We start from the raw sequence: 23355 nt of genomic DNA, 5'->3' as shown, positions 1-23355 counted from the left end.
TCAGATGGGAGAGGGGTAATCCTCCATGAAGATCTCTGATGGGAGAGGGGTAATCCTCCATGAAGATCTCTGATGGGAGAGGGGTAATCCTCCATGAAGATCTCTGATGGGAGAGGGGTAATCCTCCATGAAGATCTCTGATGGGAGCGTGGTAATCCTCCATGAAGATCTCTGATGGGAGAGGGGTAATCCTCCATGAAGATCTCAGATGGGAGAGGGGTAATCCTCCATGAAGATCTCTGATGGGAGGGGGGTAATCCTCCATGAAGATCTCAGATGGGAGGGGGGTAATCCTCCATGAAGATCTCTGATGGGAGAGGGGTAATCCTCCATGAAGATCTCAGATGGGAGAGGGGTAATCCTCCATGAAGATCTCTGATGGGAGGGGGGTAATCCTCCATGAAGATCTCAGATGGGAGGGGGGTAATCCTCCATGAAGATCTCTGATGGGAGAGGGGTAATCCTCCATGAAGATCTCTGATGGGAGAGGGGTAATCCTCCATGAAGATCTCTGATGGGAGAGGGGTAATTTTCTATGAAGATCTCTGATAGCAGAGGGGCAATCTTCCATTAAATTATCTGATGGGAGAGGGGTAATCTTCCATGAAGATCTCTAAAGTGGTAGGGAGTCTTCCATTAAAACATCAGATGGGAGAGCGGTAATCTTCCACGAAGATCTCTGATGTAACATGATCAATCTTCCATGAAGATGTCTGCTGGGATAGGGTTAATCTTCCATGAAGATGTCTGCTGGGATAGGGTTAATCTTCCATGAAGATCTCTGACGGGAGAGTAGTACCCTAACCCTGAACATCTTTGATGAAGAAGGCAACCCTTCTTGAAGATCTCTGATGGGAGAGGGGTAATCTTCCATGCAAATCTCTAATGGGAGAGGGGTAATCCTCCATGAAGATCTATAATGGAAGAGGGGTAATCTTCCAGGAAGATCACTGATGTAACATGAGCAATCTTCCATGAAGGTATCTGCTGGGATAGGGATAATCCTCCATAAATTTATCTGATGGGAGAGGGGTAATCTTCCATGAAGATCTTTGACAGGAGAGGGATACCCTAACCCTGAACATCTTTGATTGTAGAAGGCGAACCTTCCTGAAGATCTCTGATGATAAATGGATACTTTTCATGAAGATCTCAGATGGAAGAGGGGTAATCTTCCACGAAGATCTCTGATGTAACATGATCAATCTTCCATGAAGATGTCTGCTGGGATTGGGTTAATCTTCCATGAAGATCTCTGACGGGAGAGTAGTACCCTAACCCTGAACATCTTTGATGAAGAAGGCAACCCTTCTTGAAGATCTCTGATGGGAGAGGGGTAATCTTCCATGCAAATCTCTAATGGGAGAGGGGTAATCCTCCACATGAAGATCTATAATGGAAGAGGGGTAATCTTCCAGGAAGATCACTGATGTAACATGAGCAATCTTCCATGAAGGTATCTGCTGGGATAGGGATAATCCTCCATAAATTTATCTGATGGGAGAGGGGTAACCTTCCATGAAGATCTTTGACAGGAGAGGGATACCCTAACCCTGAACATCTTTGATTGTAAAAGGCGAACCTTCCTGAAGATCTCTGATGATAAATGGATACTTTTCATGAAGATCCCAGATGGGAGAGGGGTAATCTTTCAAGAAGATCTCAGATGGGAGAGGGGTAATCTTCCATGAAGATTTCGGATGGGAGAGAGGTAATCTTCCATGAAGATCTCGGATGGGAGAGGGGTAAGCTTCCATGAATAGCTCTGATGCGAGAGGGGTAATCTTCATGAAGATTTCGGAAGGGAACGGGGCATTCTTCCATGAAGATCTCTGATGGGAGCGGGGTACCCTTCCATGAAGATCTCAGATGGAAGAGGGGTAATCTTCATGAAGATCTCGGATGGGAGCAAGGTTATCTTCCATGAATAAATCTGATGGGGTGGGGTAATCTTCATGAAGATCTTTGATGGGGACGAGGTAATCTTCCATGAATATATCTGATGGGATGGAGTAATCTCCCATGAAGATCTCAGATGGGAACGTGGCATTCTTCCATGAAGATCTCGGGTTTGGGAACAGGGCATTCTTCCATGAAGATCTCGGATGGGAACGTGGTATTCTTCCATGAAGATCTCGGATGGGAACGTGTTATTCTTCCATGAAGATCTCGGATGGGAACGTGGTATTCTTCCATGAAGATCTCGGATGGGAACGGGGCATTCTTCCATGAAGATCTCAGATGGGAACGTGGTATTCTTCCATGAAGATCTCGGATGGGAACGTGGTTTTCTTCCATGAAGATCTCGGATGGGAACGGGGCATTCTTCCATGAAGATCTCTGGTGGGAGAGGGGTAGACTTTCATGAAGATCTCTGATGGTATAAGGACACTCTAACCCTGACAATCTTTGATTATAGAAGGGTATTTGTTCCCTGTAGAGGTCTGATGGTAGGAGAATACTCTTCATGAGGGTCTCTGAAGATAGAAGAATATTCTTCCCATGAAGATTTCTGTTGGTAGAGAGGTACTAATTCCCGTGGATCACTGCAGCGCCACCGAGCATATTGAGTTGTCTGTCCACTGCCTATTTCATGGCAGTGAGCCCATCGTGAAAAAGGTGGTGGAAAGGCAACTGACACCCTCACTCTTCAAAGCTTGGGGGTGCATGCAGGGGGGACACATGTTGGCCCCCCTGGAATTACACGCCTTTTTCTGCATGGTATAGCATGTACAACATGGTGCCTGCCACACCGTGCAGGAACGTGCAGCAGGCACTCGCATGGAGGCAGTCTGCTATTAAGGCTCTCCTATGAGCCCAACAGACCACTCCTGTGAGACTGCCGCAGCACCACCTGCCCGCCATGGATTATATTGTAATCCAGTGGGCAGGCTCACTGCAGACTTGGCAGTCCTCCTGGCACCGCTGTGGTGGCGAGCCAACAGTAGGACTGCCAAACCTGTAATCAGGCCCCTAAGTCTTCCATTGATAATTTTAAAATGGCAGAGGGATGCTTTCCTTATGTTTTGTAACCGAGAACAGTCATCATCTCACATTTTTGGGCGAGGGAGTGATGCTTTATCCTGGGACTCTGTCTTGGGAGAGAGAAACCTTCCCAGGGATTCCATGATGGGTGATGGGTTGCTGTTATTTGTTTTTGTTTTGGGAAGAGAGATGTTTCCCCTGTAGTTGTTAGTTGGTAGAGAGGAGATGCTCTTTCCTCTATTTCTGTGATGGGAGAGAGGCTCTCTTCCCAGAAGTTCTAGGACAAGTTTGAATTTTTCTTCCCTGACATTGTAAGTGTTTTCTGTACTAGAAAAAAATGTTTGCATGATAAGAGAAAGAAACCCTCCTGGGTCTTAGTGGTCAGAGAGAGTTGTTGCTTTCTGAGGTTTTGGCAGACAACACGTTGATTTTCCTTGGGTTTTATGATAGAAGAGGTAAGTTGTTTTTGATTTTCTGAAGTCATAGCAGTGTTTTCCCTGTGGTTCTATTATGGATGGGAAGGGATCTCCTTGAAGTTGTTAGAGGGGCAGAGTTATGTGTGGGAGAGACGAGTCCTCTTAATATTATGATTGGGGGTTACTTTATGAGGTGCGGGTGGGGGTTCATGACATTCATTGACAGGGACAGAGCTCAAAGGGGTGGTCTCTAGTGTGGTGAATAGAAAGAGATGCCCTTCCCTTTGGTCCTAAGGTTGGAAGGGTTATTTCCAAGTGATTCAATGATTGACTTGTGCTGTCTCCTAGGTGGAGAAGTGTGGCTCACTGGTTAGAGGAGGCAGACCTGGAAGCAGAGGTCAGCCCGGGACCAGGGTTCAATTCCCGGCTCGGCGGGGTCTTGAGTCCTAAAATGTCCATGGACTCGACAATTCTCGCTCCGGTGCCTACTCAACTCACGGGGTCACACTCTGCGACTCTGGGCAATAGCTTGCTTAATCTCCACAACGGCCCCTCGCGGCGGGATGCCTGGCTTTCACCTTGCGGATACCCTGCCGGGGTTATCTCACAGGGGAATACCAGGACGGGTTCCCTAAGCAAGCGCTTAGAGACCGCTTGGTGATTTGCGCTATATAAATTCCTGTACATTTACATTTACATTTACATTCATAGTTCAATGAAATACTCTATCAGGGCGGAGTGGATAGTGGAGAAGCTCTGAATGTAGGTCACTCCTCTCCACTGAAACTTTCTCTTCATCATATATTTCACTCTGATTCAGCACCTCAAACACCGTTCTGTGGATTGGAGCAGGAGACCATGGGCTGGCAGTATTATAAAGAATAAAACACCCCCTAGCAGATGATGAAAAAATGAAGCTGTATGGTACATGTAAGGGCTATAAAGGAACTCTGTCAAATGTTCAAGGCACAGATTGGCAGCAAGGTTAAAAAACACTACACTACCCAGTCTAGTCACTTATGTATTATAACACACGCATTGCCCACCTCAAATGACCAGCTGCCACATGGCCACAAATAAAATACAGTTTAGACAGAAAGATGAGAGGCAATACAATTTATACATTGCTACTTCAATGTTCAATAACAAGTTCTTTCACATAAAAAAACATATGTATATATTTACAGCCCTGAAAAAGCTCTCTCTAGGGCGAAACGCGTTGCCTGTACCTACTTGTCGAAAGAATCTGAGAAATAAAGAATCTTCTACATACACAAAAAACTAGTGAAAGAACTGTTATTGAACATTGAAGTATTAACGCATACATTGTATTCTGTCTGAACTCTGTCATATGTTCTGCTCTATGGTTCCTTTATTGCAAACTACACATTCCGCTTCAAACAGCCTTTGCTCAACGTTCTCTATATGTTCCCTTGATCTTGAGAGCGCAAACAATTCTGTATATGTGCAGGGACACAACCTATGAAATGGAATGAATACTCAGCCTGTCTGACTCCTTCGTCGAGTTGTCTGAAGTTGGCTGTGTCCATCTATACACTTTTTCCACTGTGATGATTCTTTGACCGGATGTCTGTCAGTACAACGCGATCTTTTAGATCACGGTACTTTACAACGCTGTTATTACAACGCAAGTCGTTACAACGACTTGCGTTGGAGGGTGCGGATTGAGGAATATTATAATTTTATATTCCAACACCAGTCCACGTAACAGTAGGGAAGGTGTTGGAATATAAAATTACAATATTCATTAACCAACAGCGCCATCCAGCGCAAGTCGTAGTAACGACTTGTGTTGTAATGGCAGCGTGGTAAAGGTCGTGCGGTGTAAACACTGCGTTGTAAACAACGTTTACCCTTTGACCCAGTAGTAAGCACACTAAATGCACTCATTGGTCAGTAAATATGTTTTATTATTTGAGGTCCCTGCACCTCATAATTCAATTACTGTAGAGTGTCAAAACCTGAACGCAGTCTCTTAGAACATGAATTGTATGGTGAGAAAAATAAAATCAGCGAGAGGAGGAGGGACTGGGAAAAGTGGACAGAGAGAAAAAAATAGCTTCAGCGAGAAATGTGAAGACAAAGTGACAGTCATGGGACAGAAAAAAGGCAGACAAAAAGAGTAGAATCAGGCTGAATGGGAGAGGAAAAGGTTGGAGGAGAAAAAGAGAGCGACTGAGCAAGTCAGAAGGAAAGAGATAGAGAGTAGGACAGCGTGGAAGAGAGATAGAGAGCGATAGGAGACACAGAGGGAGAGAGGGGGTTAGAAACACAAGGTGAGATATGAAGCTAGAAAAAAAGACAACGAAAAGAAAGAAGGTGTTAGAAAGAAATAGAGGCAGAGTGTGGCTGAATGGGGGATGAAGAGTGATGGGGAGAGAGAGGGAGAAAGAAAAAAAGAGAATGAGGGGGTGCAGGAGCAGGGCCGGACTGGCTACCGGGCAGTTGTGTGTGCTGCCGAGCTGGGGGCTAATTTCTCCGTAGTGTGGGCTTATTTCGTTGATGGGGACCTGCGTGCGCTTTGAAATAAAAAAAGCAAAACAAATTTCGTTTTGCGCACACAGGTCCCCATCAACGAAATCATCCCACTGCTCGGCAGCACACACAACTGCCCGGTAGCCAGTCCGACCCTGTGCAGGAGTGAGAGAAAGAGAGGAACAGAGACAGGTCGACTGATAGAGTGGGGTAGCTGGGATACATTAGAGTGGCTGCAAGACAGGCAGAGACAGGAAACAAGGAAGGAAAGAGGCTGAGATGACCAAAGACACTCGGGCAGAGGGAAAAAGTAAAAACAAGAAAAGAGCGCGACATTGAGAGAGGGAGAGAAACAGAGATATAGACTACGGGAATGGAAAAGCGAAACTGACAGATGTAAATGACGTGCTTTGGGAGTCAGGTGTGACGGTGGGATACAGAGGAGATGATGCACAGAGACCGTGAATAAAATATGAGAGAGGCAGAGGGGAGCTGCGAGAGAGGCAGGGGCCTCTCTATAATCTAGTTCTCTGTTCCTCTTCCTTCCCCCTGCCTCTATGCTCCTCCATCACGTGTCCCCTTCTCCATGTCTCTTCTCCTTCCTCTCTGCCATTGTGCTTTTCACTTTGCTTGGATCAGTGCAGCTTCTGTGTCTTTTTTCACACCTTAGCTCCAGGGTAAGGCACTGGCATCCTCTCCTTGATGCACTAAACATCTGACCTAAAAGCTGTTTTCGAGGCTCTATCAATCCTTTTAGAAATGACATGAGAGTTCTTTGCGGAAGGGGTGAGTTAATGGGACTGACCTCCTTAAGGAGAGGTGGGAACATCTTTAGCTGATGCAGTAAAGGCAGTGGCGTAACATTAGCCCCCGCAGCCCTGCCTGGGCTGAGAGATCCTGACTGACGGAGCTTGGGGGGCTCCCTGATGTACTTTGCAGTGGGGCCACCTCAAGTTTCATTACACCACTGGCACTCCTGGCTACTCAGGTTATGTGCCTAGCAGTAGCGGTCAGTGGTGGGAGTGCTGCCGGGCGGTGCCGGGGGTCGGGGGAGGGGCAGGGTGGGGGTAGTAAACTACGGAATACGGCCAAATACAGGCAAGTAAACAGATAAATAAATAAAACAAATTTTGTTGCGCGCACTGCATCGCATTTGGCGAGACTGAAGCGTGGGGGCTCTCTTCATGTACTTTGCAAGGGGGGGTCTCAAGTTTTGTTACGCCACTGATTAAAGGACTGTGATGGACACACTGGAGGCAGATCGCCGAGTCCGCTGTTGTGATCATGGTGATACCCAGCTATAGGGCACAACTGTCCTGTGTCAGGGCCTCCAAGCCTTCAAGGGCCCTTATTCTGCCAAGGGCCAATGAATATCTGTAAGATACAGGAGACTCAGAGGCTCCTCACACATTTGGCAGAGCCGAGCATTTTGAGTTATGCCTCTGTGCTGTGTGCAGAGTGTTTTGTCAAACAAGAACTGTTGTGTGTGTCTGTGGCTTCCTAGTGGGTTGTGCTGTTGTAGGCACCTTGATAGCCGGCTTCATAGCACATCGGTGCTGTGTTATTTGCACAGATCGACTTGTGCAAGATCTCATTTTTGTCTGAGCAACTCCTTGTTAATATTGTTTCTGCACTGCTAAATAAAGACAAATGTTGGCATAAAATGTAATTACATCGAAACACTACCCTGCACCCGGCACATAATAGTGCCATGGAGACTAAGACCCTCATTACGAGTGGCGTGTTAATTATCCTGGTAACCTCGGCTGCCATCGTCGTCGTCATTAATACCGGGAGTACGAGTAATTCCAGAGGACTAGAGATACAGGGGGATTAGCAGTGGCACTCCCCATGTCCCTCTGGAACTGAGGCTTTACATGGAGAGTCAGCAATTCTGGGTCTGATTCCCCCGATAATTCCTATTTTCTGCCCAGATTTTTAAGGAGAGATTTGGGAGCAGAAATATCTGAATTAATAATAAACATATCAAGTGGAGTTCCTGCAGATCTCATAGTTCGAATGGGACTGATAGCTGCTCTCACCGGCCCCATAGAAACTAGGAGACCACCTACAATGGTGGCCTTAGTAGCACCTCATGATTCACCCCTGGAAAGATACATGGACTTCGACTCGATGATAAATCTATGGTGACAATAAACCATCAATTGATCTACTCCTGCTCTCTCCGCATGGACACCGCCCCCCTCATCCCCAGCAGAATCATGGATCCTCACACCTACAATGGTGGCCTTAGTAGCACCTTATGATTAACCTCTGGGACGATACACAGACTTTGACTCGATGATACATCCATGTTGACAATAACCATCAATTGATCTACTGCTGCTCTCTCCACGTGGATACCGCCCGCGCATCCCCAGAAGAATCATGGATACTCACACCTACAATAGTGACCTTAGTAGCCTCTCGTGATTCACCTCTTCAACGATACACAGACTTCGACTCGATGGTACATCTATGGTGACAATAAGCATCAATTGATCTTCTGCTGCTCTCTCCGTGTGGACACCTCCCCCCTCATCCCCAGCTGAATCATGGATCCTCACACCTACAATGGTGGCCTTAGTAGCCTCTCGTGTTTCACCAATGCAACGATACACAGACTTCGACTTGATGATACATCTATGGTGACAATAACCATCACTTGATCTACTGCTGCTCTCTCCGCGCAGACACTTCACCTCATCCCCAGCTGAATCATGGATCCTCACACCTACAATGGTGGCCTTAGTAGCGCCTCATGATTCACCTCTGGGAAGATACATGGACTTCGACTCGATGATACAACTATGGTGACACTAACCATCAATTGAGCTACTGCTGATCTCTCCATGCAGACACAGCACCTCATCCCCAGCTGAATCATGGATCCTCACACCTATAATGGTAGCCTTAGTAGCGCCTCATGATTCACCTCTGGGAAGATACATGGACTTCGACTCGATGATACAACTATGCTGACAATAACCGTCTATTGATCTACTGCTGCTCTCTCCGCGCAGACACGGCCCCTCATCCCCAGCTGAATCGTGGATCCTAAGAAGATTCCCTCCCAGCACGAGGTCAATTGAGTCCCCATCTTCAAACATTTCTAGATAAGCCCTATCCATCCTCTAGTGTCTTCAACCTGCATTCCATTGAGCACCCCTACATATTCTGGACAGATGTCACTCATGAAGCCAACATATTCAAAGATTATTTAAAGGTGTATGCCAATGGTCAATCAATAATAATATGAGATCAGCTGCAGGCGGATACAATTAAAAATACTATACCGAAAGTACTACACCGGAACCAGGCTGTTCAAAATGGGGAAGGTTGAGGACAATAAATGCCTTCAGTGGGGCCAACAAGAGAGAACACGGGTGCAAACGATGTGGGTTTGTCCACGGCTTAGGGAGTTCTAGGTGGGCAAGCACGAATTCCTCACATAAACCTTGAGAGTTGAGCTGAACTTGAATTTAATGGGGAAATGAAATGAAATGAAATAAAGTATTTATAGAGCGCACGGTGGCCAAACGGCTTCCTGGGGCTGAGAGCTCTACTGGACAGAACAGACAGGGCCGAGGAAGTTAGCAGGGGTAGGCCTGGGCAAACAAGAATGTTTTCAGCGCTTTGCGGAAGTGTGAAAAAATAGGAATAGAACGCATGGAAAGAGGGAGGGAATTCCAGAAGCGGGGGGCAGAAAAATGTTGAGGTGTGCATGAATGTTTAGTAATATAGCAAAAATGGTTACCCAAAGGTATATTGTGAAGTTGTGGGGAACACAACAAACCCCAGAATGAAGGAGTGCAAACAAAACATGGATTGGTGCATTCAAACTGAAAATGTTGTGTACTTAGCATGAGGCTGTCTTCAAAAATATGAGGTTCATGGCAAGAGTATACGGAAACACCCTCCGGAGATTGGAGGAGACTACTATCGTGGGAGGGGAGTTCGGACCAAGCCACAGCAGAGTGACCATTGTGCACACAGCTATGGCCAAGAGATGGGTTACAGGTTCCATAAAGCACCAGTGTTCTGTACGATGAGAAAGGAACCTGCCCTAGCAAAAGCTCTTTGATCAACATGTCCATGCTGTCAATTATTTCTCTTGTTCTCCATCGAAATGCTGTGAGATTGGCAACTTTTGGTGTTCATTTATATATATTTCTTTAAAAAAGCTTTAAAAAAACCAATATGAGACTACTTTATGACTCACTTTTATGAACACCCCAGTGCATTCTGGGACTTCTTTCAGACGGTACAAAGATCACCTCAAAATTTGCGGAACTACTATTGAAAACATTGTGTGTTCACCGCAAATATATCATCTGTTTCAGGATATGTGACCTTAACATACCAAATACAAGTATTTGTAAAGTGCATGTTTACTCAAGGGTACCTTGGCACTGAAAAATAGATATTTATTGTTACCCTATGGTACTCATTTTATTGATCTCAGAAGGATGAAAGGCTGAGTGGACCCACTGGGATTTGAACCTGTGACCATGAGGTCGAACACAGGCCTCTACAGAAGATGCATTAGCCCACTAAGCCACAGACCTGGCTTCCAAACCAATTAATCCACGATTACTTGCGGGCACTGTGCCATGATCAGCCCAAAATATTCAGAGACCACCTCAGGAGGCACTGCAAAGATGAGATAAATGTATTCAGTGGTTTTACTTTTTCTGTCCATCATAATCCCCAGTTTGCTTACAATTATCCCCCAGGATTGATACTTAACAGCTCATTAAGCTCTTCTAGCACAAAGTGACCCAGCAACCACCTATGCCACTATGTTATGTTATGAATGATTTGTGATGTGCCCATTGCAATCTGTAGCCTCTTCAGAGCGCTTCACTCAACACAATGTTCTCGCATGCAGTCATTTCTGCTCATCATTAAGAAACCTCAAAAATAAAGCAAACTGAAGTAGTTTTTACATACCTGTACCAGTCCAACCCTTTGTCAAAGTTCCTGTCGAAAAAATGGGGTTCGGTCCCCATAGCCCTGACGTCCGGATGCACCCGAATAAACTCCAGCACTGCACGAGTCCCACCTTTCTTTACCCCAACGATGATGGCCTGGGGCAGCCGCTTATTCCCCAATTTAGGTGTGGCGGTGTTGTTGAAGTTCGACTCATGTTCCGTGGTCTTTGGGGTGGTCCGTACAGGTCCAGTTCTAGTACTGAGGTCCTGATCACTCCAGCCTTCCTCAGAAGGCCTCCTCTCCTTGCCCTCAGGAGTTGGAATGACCTCTTGAGGTTGTGTCTCCTTGACCAATCCGGACAGAGTGCACGCCGGTGACTTCTGCAGAAGTTTCTTGCTGCCAGCGTTCTGGACTAGGAGGCAGCTGCGGTCCTCATAGCCGCGGCCTTCCATGATGTGGTCGCAGCAGAAGAGGAGGCTGTAGCACAGGTAAGTGCAGGACAGGGACAAGGTGAAGATGAAGAGGAACCTCCTGGTTAGCCGGTGGGGAGCTGAACCGACTCTACTCGTGAGGGATCTATATGCCATGTCGCCATGGGGAGGGAGGATGCATTTTTCTTCCTTCGGCTCACGGAGTGTGGTTCAGACATAGGTGGCTCATGAGTGGACTAGGTATGAAATGTAGGCGAAACAAGATAAGTTTTCAATTCACCAACTTTTGGGTGATTCAGAGAAGAGTTTTCACTTAGGCTTGAAGCAAAGAGGCAACACACAAAGTAGGCAAGCAGAGCAGACACACAACCTTTTCTCGCCATCTTGCAGCTCCAGCTGAGAGGTTCTCAGCTGCCATAATGGTGCCTACTATGCTCACAAAGCTAGGGTAATGGCTTACACACCTGGCGTGGGCATGAATCATGGTGGGGGTCCATTGGCCGCCATCGCCCTACTTTCTTTCCTCTCCGATTGCTGCCCATTCCTCCCCAGTGACAGTGTGCACAGGCTCAGATGTGCTCTTTCTTGAATCGGATATTTTTATTCCAACGCGAGTCCAGTTGTATATCTGCCACCCTTGAAACTCTTTGCTTCCTTGTGAAATATATGTCACTTGTAAGGCAGTTTTTTCAGAAGACACAAATTGGACACCACACTCGCGGTTGCCTTGGGACCCATCAGAAAAATCTACCTAACTCAGCTGTGGCCACAGGATCTGTCTTCCTCTGGTTGGGTTCTGCCCTAAGCTTGGCTCTAGACACCCACCACAGGCTTGGCTATGACCAGCTTGGGTTGAACTCCAAGCAACTTTATACAGACCTATTACAAGCTTTGATCTGGCCCAGCTGGGTAAGCTCTCTGCTCCAGTTGGTTTCTATCATGAATGTGTCTCTAAAGACCCTCCCTCGACTTGACTCTGACCCAGTTGATTTCCTCCAGTGTGAACATCTGTACCCTGAAGCACACGCTCAGTTCTGATCCAGTCTTGGCCTAACCCTACCCTTAACGCGCTTCTATAAGCCATTCACCTATTGGCTGTGATCTAGTTTGGCACCAATGGATGCTCGGGTCTTTGTCTTTCATGCAGCCACTTCTGATACAGATTCAGCCATATTCTGAACCCACACCTCTATCTCCATCAAAGGGTTAGTTTAAAGACAGGTCTTGTGCTTTTCTCCTGAACGCCTACCATGAACCTAGACACAGGTCTGGTTCTGACTCATGCCTGGTCCTGTCTAGATATTATCCAGGCGACCTCTCTAGCCCCAACTTATGGCAACCCCTTTATTTGCTACAATACCCAGATACAGAGCTATTTCATTTGTCCTCTCTGAAGTTCCCCACACCATCCAACCTGTCACCCTCTAGACAGCCACCTACTCAGAACATCACTTTCATTTTCGACTTCCTTCACTTTCAGCCTCCTGACTCTACAAACACAAGTTCTCTCCCTATATGGGTATTGGCCTCCCCTTGAGGTGGTTCTCTCTCACTCAGCGGTCTTTTCACTTTAGATTTTTCAAGCTATGGTCTATTTACCAAAACCTTATTCAGTTATTCCAGGAGGAGATGGTGCTGGCTCGGTTTTGCTGCCTGCTTTCAGCAGTAGTCAGTGGGCAGGGGCTGGTTCTGTTAGTTGTGGGTTGTCTGCCTGCTTCCAGCAGTAGTCAGTGCTGGTTCTGTTGGTTGTGGTTTGTTTTCCTGCTCCCAGCAGTAGTCAGTGCTGGTTATGTTGGTTGTGGTTTGTCTGCCTGCTTCCACCTGAAGTCAAGGATGCAAGAGAGGGGTCTTCTGGCACAGAGGCTTTCTCCTTTCAGGTAGATCTGTGGTCACGCAGGTGCTTCAAGGTTGGCAGTGTTGTCCTTCCAGTTGGATTCGGTGTTCAAGAAGTTGATTGTGCCAGCCTACCTTTCTGTGGTGTTTAAGTGATTGAAACCTGCGTGGCAAGGCTTGATTTTTGGCACTTCGGTGTGGGTGCCTCCCTTCAGCTGGATTCTTTGGTCCAGGGTTTGGTTCTGTTGGTCCAAGCTTGGCTTCCTGCTCTTATCTTGATTTAGTACCCGGGAGTGCTGCCTGTTAAAGACCCGGTGTCTGCTTTTAGCTGTTGCCCCGGAGTTCCTTCATTGGCCCAGATGATGGTGTCTGCTCCCAGTTTGAGCCAGAGGTACAAGAATTGGTTCTGGTGTCTCACGTTGGACTGTCTGATTGTAGGTGAGAATGTGACCCAGTAGTCTTATCTGCTCGTTGAAGTTTGGCTTTGTGTCTCCAGTTCGATTCTGGGCTACAGAAGTCGGTTCTGTTATTCCTTGAGTTAGATTTGTTGGCACAAGTCAGGCTCGGTTCTCAGAAGTTGGCTCTGTGTGGCGGCAAACCAGTAGGCTGAAGTTATTTTTCCCGGCTTCTTGTTTGGACTAAACGTGTGACCCTCGACACATCTCTTACTATGCACGCATTTCAGTGCCACAAGATGCAAACATACGGAGCACTTTTAAGCAGGGAAACTCCAGTATTAGGCATCACATGTATTTTTTTTTTAAATTGTCCTTTTTATTGGCCATGCAGTAAGTATTTTAATCGAGCTGGATTCTGGATCCCGAAGTTACTTTTACTGTTCCAATAGCTGTTTCTTCGAGCACTGGCGTGAGTAGTTTCTCCCAGTTGTATTCTTGAACGTAAGACTTACGTCTGCTCTCCGAATCTCTGCTCACTCCCCAGGTACTCTCTGAAGTCTGCGCACCCTGCTCCCGGGCACTGCTCCGGCAATAGCCCGGATGTTTCACGGTTCGGTTGCTGACTTGGAGTGGCTGGTGTTTGGTGTCTCCCTGCAACACTACTGGAGTCCAGGTCTGTCCCAGTAATGGTGGGTTTCTGTCCCGGGGTGGGCTGCTGTTCTACCTCGGTTCTTACTCTGCAGCGGCCGGGTTAGGCACCAGGATGGGCTGTTTCCCGGGAGGTTGCAATACTCTCGGGTGTCGGGTCCCTAGTTTCCCCGGCTCGGGTCCAGCACTGCTCGGATCCTGTCCCAGGCTCGACTAGTCTTGGTCGCTGAGTGGCGGCGTCCTCCAGCTCTCCGTGGACCCCGGTTCTGGCACAGCGCTGTTCCGGGTCTGGCTCGGGCTAGGCTGGTGTCCGGGTCCAGGCGGTGCTCAGCTCGGGTGGCCGCCCCCAGCTCCTCTGGAAGTTGCGGTGCGGTCTGAGCTGCCTCCACCTGCAGGAGCCGCCGAGGATTATTCCATCCGCGTCTGAAAGGATGGAGCCGCTTGACGTCAACTGAAGGCACGAGCACGCCCCCCTCCCGCCTCTCCTCAGCACCCCTCCCTCTCCGCGCGCAGCACCCTCATCTCGGCACCCATCTCTTCCTGCCCTCACCGGAGGAGCCTCAAGGCGCTAAACACCTCACCCTCTCCACGCTCACCACCCCATCTCAGCACCCATCCCTCTTAGTGCTTAGAGGGCAACCTCTAGCGCTTAACACCCTCTCCTAGGCACCTCTTCCACTCGGCGCTTAGCATCCACCCCTCTCCGAGTTCGCAGCACAATCCTCTAAGCGCGCAGGACCATTCCCTCTGGGCGCTTTGCACCGCCTCCTAGACACCTCTCCGCGCTCAGCACCCACCCCTCCGCTTTCACCTACATCCCTCGCGCCTAGCACCCCCTCTCCGCTCAGCACCCTCCTCGCACTTTGCACCCCTCCTGAGCATCCCTCCATCTAGGCACTCGGGCTCAGCCCCACCACCCTCATCACTGCACCCCCCTATTCCACGCTCGGGACCCCTTCAGACTTTGCTTCCCTCATAGCCACCCTGCCCCCCCTCTCCCCCAAGCAGGCCTCCCCCCTCGTCCAGTACCCGAATCCTGGACCTCAGCACACCCCTGTATCGGCGCTGAGCACTCTTTCCTCACCACGCCCCCAATATGCACTCCTCGCTGACCCGGTGCGCCCAGCACCCCTCAGTACCCAGCACCTCCCCTCCCCGCTCGTAGGCCCCTACCCCCTCTTTGGTCAGCACCCCGTCATCAGCAACCCTCTCTCCTCGCTCAGCACCCCGTCATCAGCACCCCCCCCTCTCTTCGCTCACCACCCCGTCATCAGCACCCCTCTCTTCGCTCAGCAACCCGTCATCAGCACCCCTCTCTCCTCGCTCAGCACCCCGTCATCAGCACCCCTCTCTCTTCGCTCAGCACTCCGTCATCAGCACCCCTCTCTCTTCGCTCAGCATCCCGTCATCAGCACCCCTCTCTCCTCGCTCAGCACCCCGTCATCAGCACCCCTCTCTCTTCGCTCAGCACCCCGCCTCCTTGGTACCCCCCCGCCACCCCCCTGACTGCACCCAGCACCACCCCTCTCCATTCTGCCCTCTCCGCATCCTGCTCTAACCGACGGCCTCAGCCCCTTCAGGACCCTGGAGAGCCAACACGGCGAGGTAGAGCGGGACAGAAAGCACATGGGGACAGAGAGCATCGGCTAATGAGGAGACAGAGGGAGAGCAGCACTGGGAGAGAGAGAGCAGCAAGGACAGCGAACGAGAGAGAGCAGCAAGGAGAGCTAACGAGGGAGAGAGAGAGTGAGAATGTGTGAGGGAGAGAGATAGTGTGTGATAGAGAAAGAGGGAGAGAGAGAGAGCAGCACGGAGAGCTAACGAGAGAGAGAGAGCAGCAAGGAGAGCCAACGAGAGAGAGAGAGAGAGTGAGAATGTGTGAGGGAGAGAGAGAGAGAGAGAGAGAGTGTGTGAGAGAGAGAACGAGAGAGAGAGGAGAGAGAGAGCAGCAAGGAAAGCTAATGAGAGAGAGAGTGAGAATGTGTGAGGGAGAGAGAGAGAGGGGAGAGAGAGAGTGTGAGAGAGAGAGAAAGAGAGAGAGAGGAGAGAGAGAGCAGCACGGAGAGCTAACGAGAGAGAGAGAGAGCAGCAAGGAAAGCTAACGAGAGAGAGAGAGAGTGAGAATGTGTGAGGGAGAGAGAGGGGGAGAGAGAGTGTGAGAGAGAGAGAAAGAGAGAAAGAGAGAGAGAGAGGAGAGAGAGCAGCACGGAGAGCTAAAGAGAGAGAGTGAGAGAAAGAGAGAGAGAGAGAGCAGCAAGGAGAGCTAACGAGAGAGAGTGAGAGTGTGTGAGGGGGAGAGAGAGAGAGAGAAGGGAGAGAGAGAAAGTGTGTGTGAGAGAGAGAGAAAGAGATAGAGAGAGAGGGAGAGAGAGAGCAGCATGGAGAGCTAACGAGAGAGAGTGAGAGAGAAAAAGAGAGGGAAAGAGAGAGAGAGAGAACAGCAAGGAAACTTTACGAGAGAGAGAGAGAGAGAGAGAGAGAAAGAGGGGAGAGAGAGCAGTAAGGAGAACTAACCTGAGAGAGAGACAGGGAGAGAGAGAGAGCAGCACGGAGAGCTCACGGGGAGAGAGGGGTGGGCAGAGAGCATCGGTTAATGAGCAGACAGAGGGAGAGCAGCACAGAGAGCTTACCCAGGAGAGAGAGGGGGAGCAGCATATAGAGCTCACGAGGAGACAACGGGAGAGCAGCGTGGAGAGCTCACGAGGAGACAACGGGAGAGCAGCGTGGAGAGCTCACGAGGAGACAACGGGAGAGCAGCGTGGAGAGCTCACGAGGAGACAACGGGAGAGCAGCGTGGAGAGCTCACGTGGAGGGAGAGCAGCACAGAGAGCTTACCCGGGAGAGAGAGGGGGGAGAGCAGCATAGAGACATCATGAGGAGACAGAGAGCGAATGAGGAGACATGGAGATAGCAGCACAGAGGGCTTACGTGGAGACAGAGGGAGAGCAGCATTGAGAGCTCACGTGGAGACAGAGGGAGAGCAGCGTGGAGAGCTCTCGTGGGAGTCAGAGGGAGAGCAGCATTGAGAGCTCACGTGGAGACAGAGGGAGAGCAGCGTGGAGAGCTCACGTGGAGACAGAGGGAGAGCAGCGTGGAGAGCACACGTGGAAGACAGAGGGAGAGCAGCGTGGAGAGCTCATGTGTGAGAAAGACGGAGAGCAGCGTGGAGAGCTCACGTGGAGACAGAGGGAGAGCAGCGTGGAGAGCTCTCGTGGGAGTCAGAGGGAGAGCAGCATTGAGAGCTCACGTGGAGACAGAGGGAGAGCAGCGTGGAGAGCACACGTGGAAGACAGAGGGAGAGCAGCATTGAGAGCTCACGTGGGAGTCAGAGGGAGAGCAGCGTGGAGAGCTCACGTGGGAGACAGAGGGAGAGCAGCGTGGAGAGCTCATGTGGAAGACAGAGGGAGAGCAGCATTGAGAGCTCATGTGGGAGACAGAGGGAGAGCAGCATGGAGAGCTCATGTGGAAGACAGAGGGAGAGCAGCGTGGAGAGCTCACGTGGGAGTCAGAGGGAGAGCAGCGTGGAGAGCTCACATGGGAGACAGAGGGAGAGCAGTGTGGAGAGCTCATGTGGAAGACAGAGGGAGAGCAGCGTGGAGAGCTCACGTGGGAGTCAGAGGGAGAGCAGCGTGGCGAGCTCACATGGGAGACAGAGGGAGAGCAGCATTGAGAGCTCACGTGGAGACAGAGGGAGAGCAGCGTGGAGAGCTCTCGTGGGAGTCAGAGGGAGAGCAGCATTGAGAGCTCACGTGGAGACAGAGGGAGAGCAGCGTGGAGAGCTCACGTGGAGACAGAGGGAGAGCAGCGTGGAGAGCACACGTGGAAGACAGAGGGAGAGCAGCGTGGAGAGCTCATGTGTGAGAAAGACGGAGAGCAGCGTGGAGAGCTCACGTGGAGACAGAGGGAGAGCAGCGTGGAGAGCTCTCGTGGGAGTCAGAGGGAGAGCAGCATTGAGAGCTCACGTGGAGACAGAGGGAGAGCAGCGTGGAGAGCACACGTGGAAGACAGAGGGAGAGCAGCATTGAGAGCTCACGTGGGAGTCAGAGGGAGAGCAGCGTGGAGAGCTCACGTGGGAGACAGAGGGAGAGCAGCGTGGAGAGCTCATGTGGAAGACAGAGGGAGAGCAGCATTGAGAGCTCATGTGGGAGACAGAGGGAGAGCAGCATGGAGAGCTCACGTGGAAGACAGAGGGAGAGCAGCGTGGAGAGCTCACGTGGGAGTCAGAGGGAGAGCAGCGTGGAGAGCTCACATGGGAGACAGAGGGAGAGCAGTGTGGAGAGCTCATGTGGAAGACAGAGGGAGAGCAGCGTGGAGAGCTCACGTGGGAGTCAGAGGGAGAGCAGCGTGGCGAGCTCACATGGGAGACAGAGGGAGAGCAGCGTGGAGAGCTCACTTGGGAGACAGAGGGAGAGCAGCGTGGAGAGCTCATGTGGAAGACAGAGGGAGAGCAGCGTGGAGAGCTCACGTGGGAGTCAGAGGGAGAGCTCACATGGGAGACAGAGGGAGAGCAGCGTGGAGAGCTCACTTGGGAGACAGAGGGAGAGCAGCGTGGAGAGCTCACGTGGGAGACAGAGGGAGAGCAGCGTGGAGAGCCAATGTGGAGACAGAGGGAGAGCAGCGTGGAGAGCACACGTGGGAGACAGAGGGAGAGCAGCATTGAGAGCTCACGTGGAGACAGAGGGAGAGCAGCGTGGAGAGCTCACGTGGAGACAGAGGGAGAGCAGCGTGGAGAGCTCACGTGGAGACAGAGGGAGAGCAGCGTGGAGAGCTCATGTGGGAGTCAGTGGGAGAGCAGCGTGGAGAGCTCACGTTGGAGACAGAGGGAGAGCAGCATGGAGAGCTCACGTGGGAGACAGAGGGAGAGCAGCGTGGAGAGGTCATGTGGGAGTCAGTGGGAGAGCAGCGTGGAGAGCTCACGTGGGAGACAGAGGGAGAGCAGCGTGGAGAGCTCACGTGTGAGACAGAGGGAGAGCAGCATTGAGAGCTCACGTGGGAGACAGAGGGAGAGCAGTGTGGAGAGCTCTCATGGGAGTCAGAGGGAGAGCAGCGTGGAGAGCTCATGTGGAAGACAGAGGGAGAGCAGCATGGAGAGCTCACATGGGAGTCAGAGGGAGAGCAGCATAGAAAGCTCACGTGGAAGACAGAGGGAGAGCAGCGTGGAGAGCTCACGTGGGAGACAGAGGGAGAGCAGCGTGGAGAGCTCACGTGGGAGACAGAGGGAGAGCAGCGTGGAGAGCTCACGTGGAGACAGAGGGAGAGCAGCATTGAGAGCTCACGTGGGAGACAGAGGGAGAGCAGCATTGAGAGCTCACGTGGGAGTCAGAGGGAGAGCAGCGTGGAGAGCTCACGTGGAGACAGAGGGAGAGCAGCGTGGAGAGCTCACGTGGGAGACAGAGGGAGAGCAGTGTTAACGCGGGATTTCTGGTCTCTAGTTACCTTACCAGATCCCAAATCAAGTCGACTGAATCGTTGGTACCTGTCATTGAGTAAAAGGCAATCTACTACCAGGTTAGTTAATTAATAACGTAAACCACTCTAAAGAACCACTGACTACTGGTAAGTTTCAAAGATTTATTATAAAGCCAAAAGTATCTGAAGATACAAACTTCTCAGTAATAAATTCAAAAGGTATACAGGTATGACTATAAACAGGAATTCTCGGAAAGCCCTTAACCGGCAGAAAGAAATAATCAGAAATATCTCGAACACCATTAAAGTGGCGAGAATCGATATCAGTTGCAACCTTGGAGTCATTTACAGAAAGAAAATTCAGGTTAGTCTGTCCCTACTCTAAACTAAGTGACATCCCTACTTAACAAGATCTTTACCCAAAAGGTGTCAGCCGTGGTGACTTCCTAAGAAGATCACATACTTCTCTTTGTCTCTTCTGTAAAAGGGTCTCTCCTGATCAGTCTATCTGCCTACCCATCCGCTTCCTTAGGCTCCCAAAATCATCTGCTCTGCTCTCCTCCCGGGTCGCTTTCCCTAATACAAAATCACATTTCCGATAGGAACGCCCCTCGGGACGCCCCTCACGTGGTGCAGTTTTGAGCGGCAATCGCCATGATGGTACTCTTCAAGACCCTCGTTAAAGTTGACCTTGGTTCCCAGGCTTCTTCTCCAGCGCGCCGGTACCCCCTGAAATTCCTGAAAACTCCTACAGGCCTGCGCCAAGCGCCACTGAACAAAGCCCCATTCATTCCGACTGATTAGGACCCCTCGCACCTGCATACATACCGTCCTACAGTGGGCCTCAAATTCCAAACTTTACCATATCTATAGGCCATAAAACATATGTAACTCTCTGTACTTGGCGCCTCTCGACTTCTTCTCTAACGAGCACATGGCAGATCAAAGAAACTACATTATCTGTTCAGGCCTACTTGATTTACATGAAGCGAGTCTCTGCATTCTGAAAACATCTAACTTGCATTTAAACAGTATTCTTAACTAAAACACGTTTCTATAATGTTATACATCTATAAAACATATATTTCAGTACTGAGTCCAATAATACATTTAGAAGAACAATGTTAACCCCACCTCACATTATTTTAGCAGCACGTTTAGATTTACTGTGAATTGCCATGAGGCCTACACATTTTAACTGGTTTGCAAGATTCTGATTTTCTCTTACATGATCACTTAACATGAGAACGTGAGGTTTCCATATTCATTCTAACATTTCTACATTAGTCTCCACTCTACTATGGTTATCGTTGCTCTACTTAAACACTCGATATATTTCACTTCTAGGTATAAAACACTCTTGTGCAAAATATATTTAAACTAACTAAGTGCTTGTAAATATGGTGCACTTATACATTTTTCAGATTTGTGCTCTCTCAGCAGCATGGAGAGCTCACTTGGAGACAGAGGGAGAGCAGCATTGAGAGCTCACGTGGGAGACAGAGGGAGAGCAGCATTGAGAGCTCACGTGGAGACAGAGGGAGAGCAGCGTGGAGAGCTCACGTGGGAGTCAGAGGGAGAGCAGCGTGGAGAGCTCACGTGGAGACAGAGGGAGAGCAGCGTGGAGAGCTCACGTGGAGACAGAGGGAGAGCAGCATTGAGAGCTCACGTGGGAGACAGAGGGAGAGCAGCGTGGAGAGATCATGTGGGAGTCAGAAGGAGAGCAGCATTGAGAGCTCACGTGGGAGACAGAGGGAGAGCAGCGTGGAGAGCTCACGTGGGAGACAGACGGGAGCAGTGTGGAGAGCTCATGTGTGAGACAGACGGAGAGCAGCGTGGAGAGCTCTCGTGGGAGTCAGAGGGAGAGCAGCATTGAGAGCTCACATGGGAGACAGACGGAGAGCAGCGTGGAGAGCTCACGTGGGAGACAGAGGGAGAGCAGCGTGGAGAGCTCACGTGGGAGACAGAGGGAGAGCAGCATGGAGAGCTCACGTGGGAGACAGAGGGAGAGCAGTGTGGAGAGCTCACGTGGAGACAGAGGGAGAGCAGCGTGGAGAGCTCATGTGGGAGTCAGAGGGAGAGCAGCGTGGAGAGCTCACGTGGAGACAGAGGGAGAGCAGCGTGGAGAGCTCACGTGGCAGTCAGAGGGAGAGCAGCATTGAGAGCTCACGTGGGAGACAGAGGGAGAGCAGCGTGGAGAGCTCACGTGGAGACAGAGGGAGAGCAGCGTGGAGAGCTCACGTGGGAGTCAGAGGGAGAGCAGCATTGAGAGCTCACGTGGGAGACAGAGGGAGAGCAGCGTGGAGAGCTCACATGGAGACAGAGGGAGAGCAGCATTGAGAGCGCACGTGGAGACAGAGGGAGAGCAGCGTGGAGAGCTCACGTGGGAGTCAGAGGGAGAGCAGCGTGGAGAGCTCACGTGGAGACAGAGGGAGAGCAGCGTGGAGAGCTCACGTGGAGACAGAGGGAGAGCAGCATTGAGAGCTCACGTGGGAGTCAGAGGGAGAGCAGCGTGGAGAGCTCACGTGGAGACAGAAGGAGAGCAGCGTGGAGAGCTCATGTGGAAGACAGAGGGAGAGCAGCGTGGAGAGCTCATGTGGAAGACAGAGGGAGAGCAGCGTGGAGAGCTCACGTGGGAGTCAGAGGGAGAGCAGCGTGGAGAGCTCATGTGGAAGACAGAGGGAGAGCAGCGTGGAGAGCTCATGTGGAAAACAGAGGGAGAGCAGTGTGGAGAGCTCATGTGGAAGACAGAGGGAGAGCAGCGTGGAGAGCTCATGTGGGAGTCAGACGGAGAGCAGTGTGGAGAGCTCACATGGGAAAACAGAGGGAGAGCAGCGTGGAGAGCTCACGTGGAGACAGAGGGAAAGCAGCATTGAGAGCTCATGTGGAAGTCAGAGGGAGAGCAGCGTGGAGAGCTCAAGTGGAAGACAGAGGGAGAGCAGCGTGGAGAGCTCACGTGGAGACAGAGGGAGAGCAGCGTGGAGAGCACACGTGGAGACAGGGAGAGCAGCATTGAGAGCTCACGTGGGAGACAGAGGGAGAGCAGCATTGAGAGCTCACGTGGGAGTCAGAGGGAGAGCAGCGTGGAGAGCTCACGTGGAGACAGAGGGAGAGCAGCGTGGAGAGCTCACGTGGAGACAGAGGGAGAGCAGCATTGAGAGCTCACGTGGAGACAGAGGGAGAGCAGCGTGGAGAGCTCACGTGGGAGTCAGAGGTAGAGCAGCATTGAGAGCTCACGTGGAAGACAGAGGGAGAGCAGCATTGAGAGCTCACGTGGAAGACAGAGGGAGAGCAGCATGGAGAGCTCACGTGGGAGTCAGATGGAGAGCAGCGTTGAGAGCTCACGTGGAGACAGAGGGAAAGCAGCGTGGAGAGCTCACGTGGGAGTCAGAGGGAGAGCAGCGTGGAGGGCACACGTGGAAGACAGAGGGAGAGCAGCATTGAGAGCTCACGTGGGAGTGAGAGGGAGAGCAGCATTGAGAGCTCACGTGGAGACAGAGGGAAAGCAGCGTGGAGAGCTCATGTGGAAGACAGAGGGAGAGCAGTGTGAAGAGCTCACGTGGGAGTCAGAGGGAGAGCAGCGTGGAGAGCACACGTGGAAGACAGAGGGAGAGCAGCATTGAGAGCTCACGTGGGAGTGAGAGGGAGAGCAGCATTGAGAGCTCACGTGGAGACAGAGGGAAAGCAGCGTGGAGAGCTCATGTGGAAGACAGAGGGAGAGCAGTGTGGAGAGCTCACGTGGGAGTCAGAGGGAGAGCAGCGTGGAGAGCACACGTGGAAGACAGAGGGAGAGCATCATTGAGA

At 50.7% G+C, this 23355-nt stretch overlaps 1 protein-coding gene across 1 annotated transcript in view; it reads right to left on the bottom strand.

Moving 5' to 3' along the window:
* Positions 1–12367, bottom strand: part of HS3ST2 (heparan sulfate-glucosamine 3-sulfotransferase 2) — a 294548-nt gene extending 282181 nt beyond the window's left edge. Inside the window, exon 1 of the mRNA XM_078664167.1 lies at positions 10851–12367. Coding sequence (XP_078520293.1) covers positions 10851–11419 — 569 coding nt within the window. The 5' untranslated portion in view covers positions 11420–12367. The remainder of the gene's footprint in view (positions 1–10850) is intronic.
* Positions 12368–23355: the final 10988 nt, after the last annotated feature.

This window comes from Lissotriton helveticus, chromosome 10, assembly GCF_964261635.1.
Source record: "Lissotriton helveticus chromosome 10, aLisHel1.1, whole genome shotgun sequence".
NCBI lineage: Eukaryota > Metazoa > Chordata > Amphibia > Caudata > Salamandridae > Lissotriton > Lissotriton helveticus.
The sequence above is the reverse complement of the archived record's forward strand: the minus strand, read 5'-3'. Positions and strand labels throughout refer to the sequence as shown.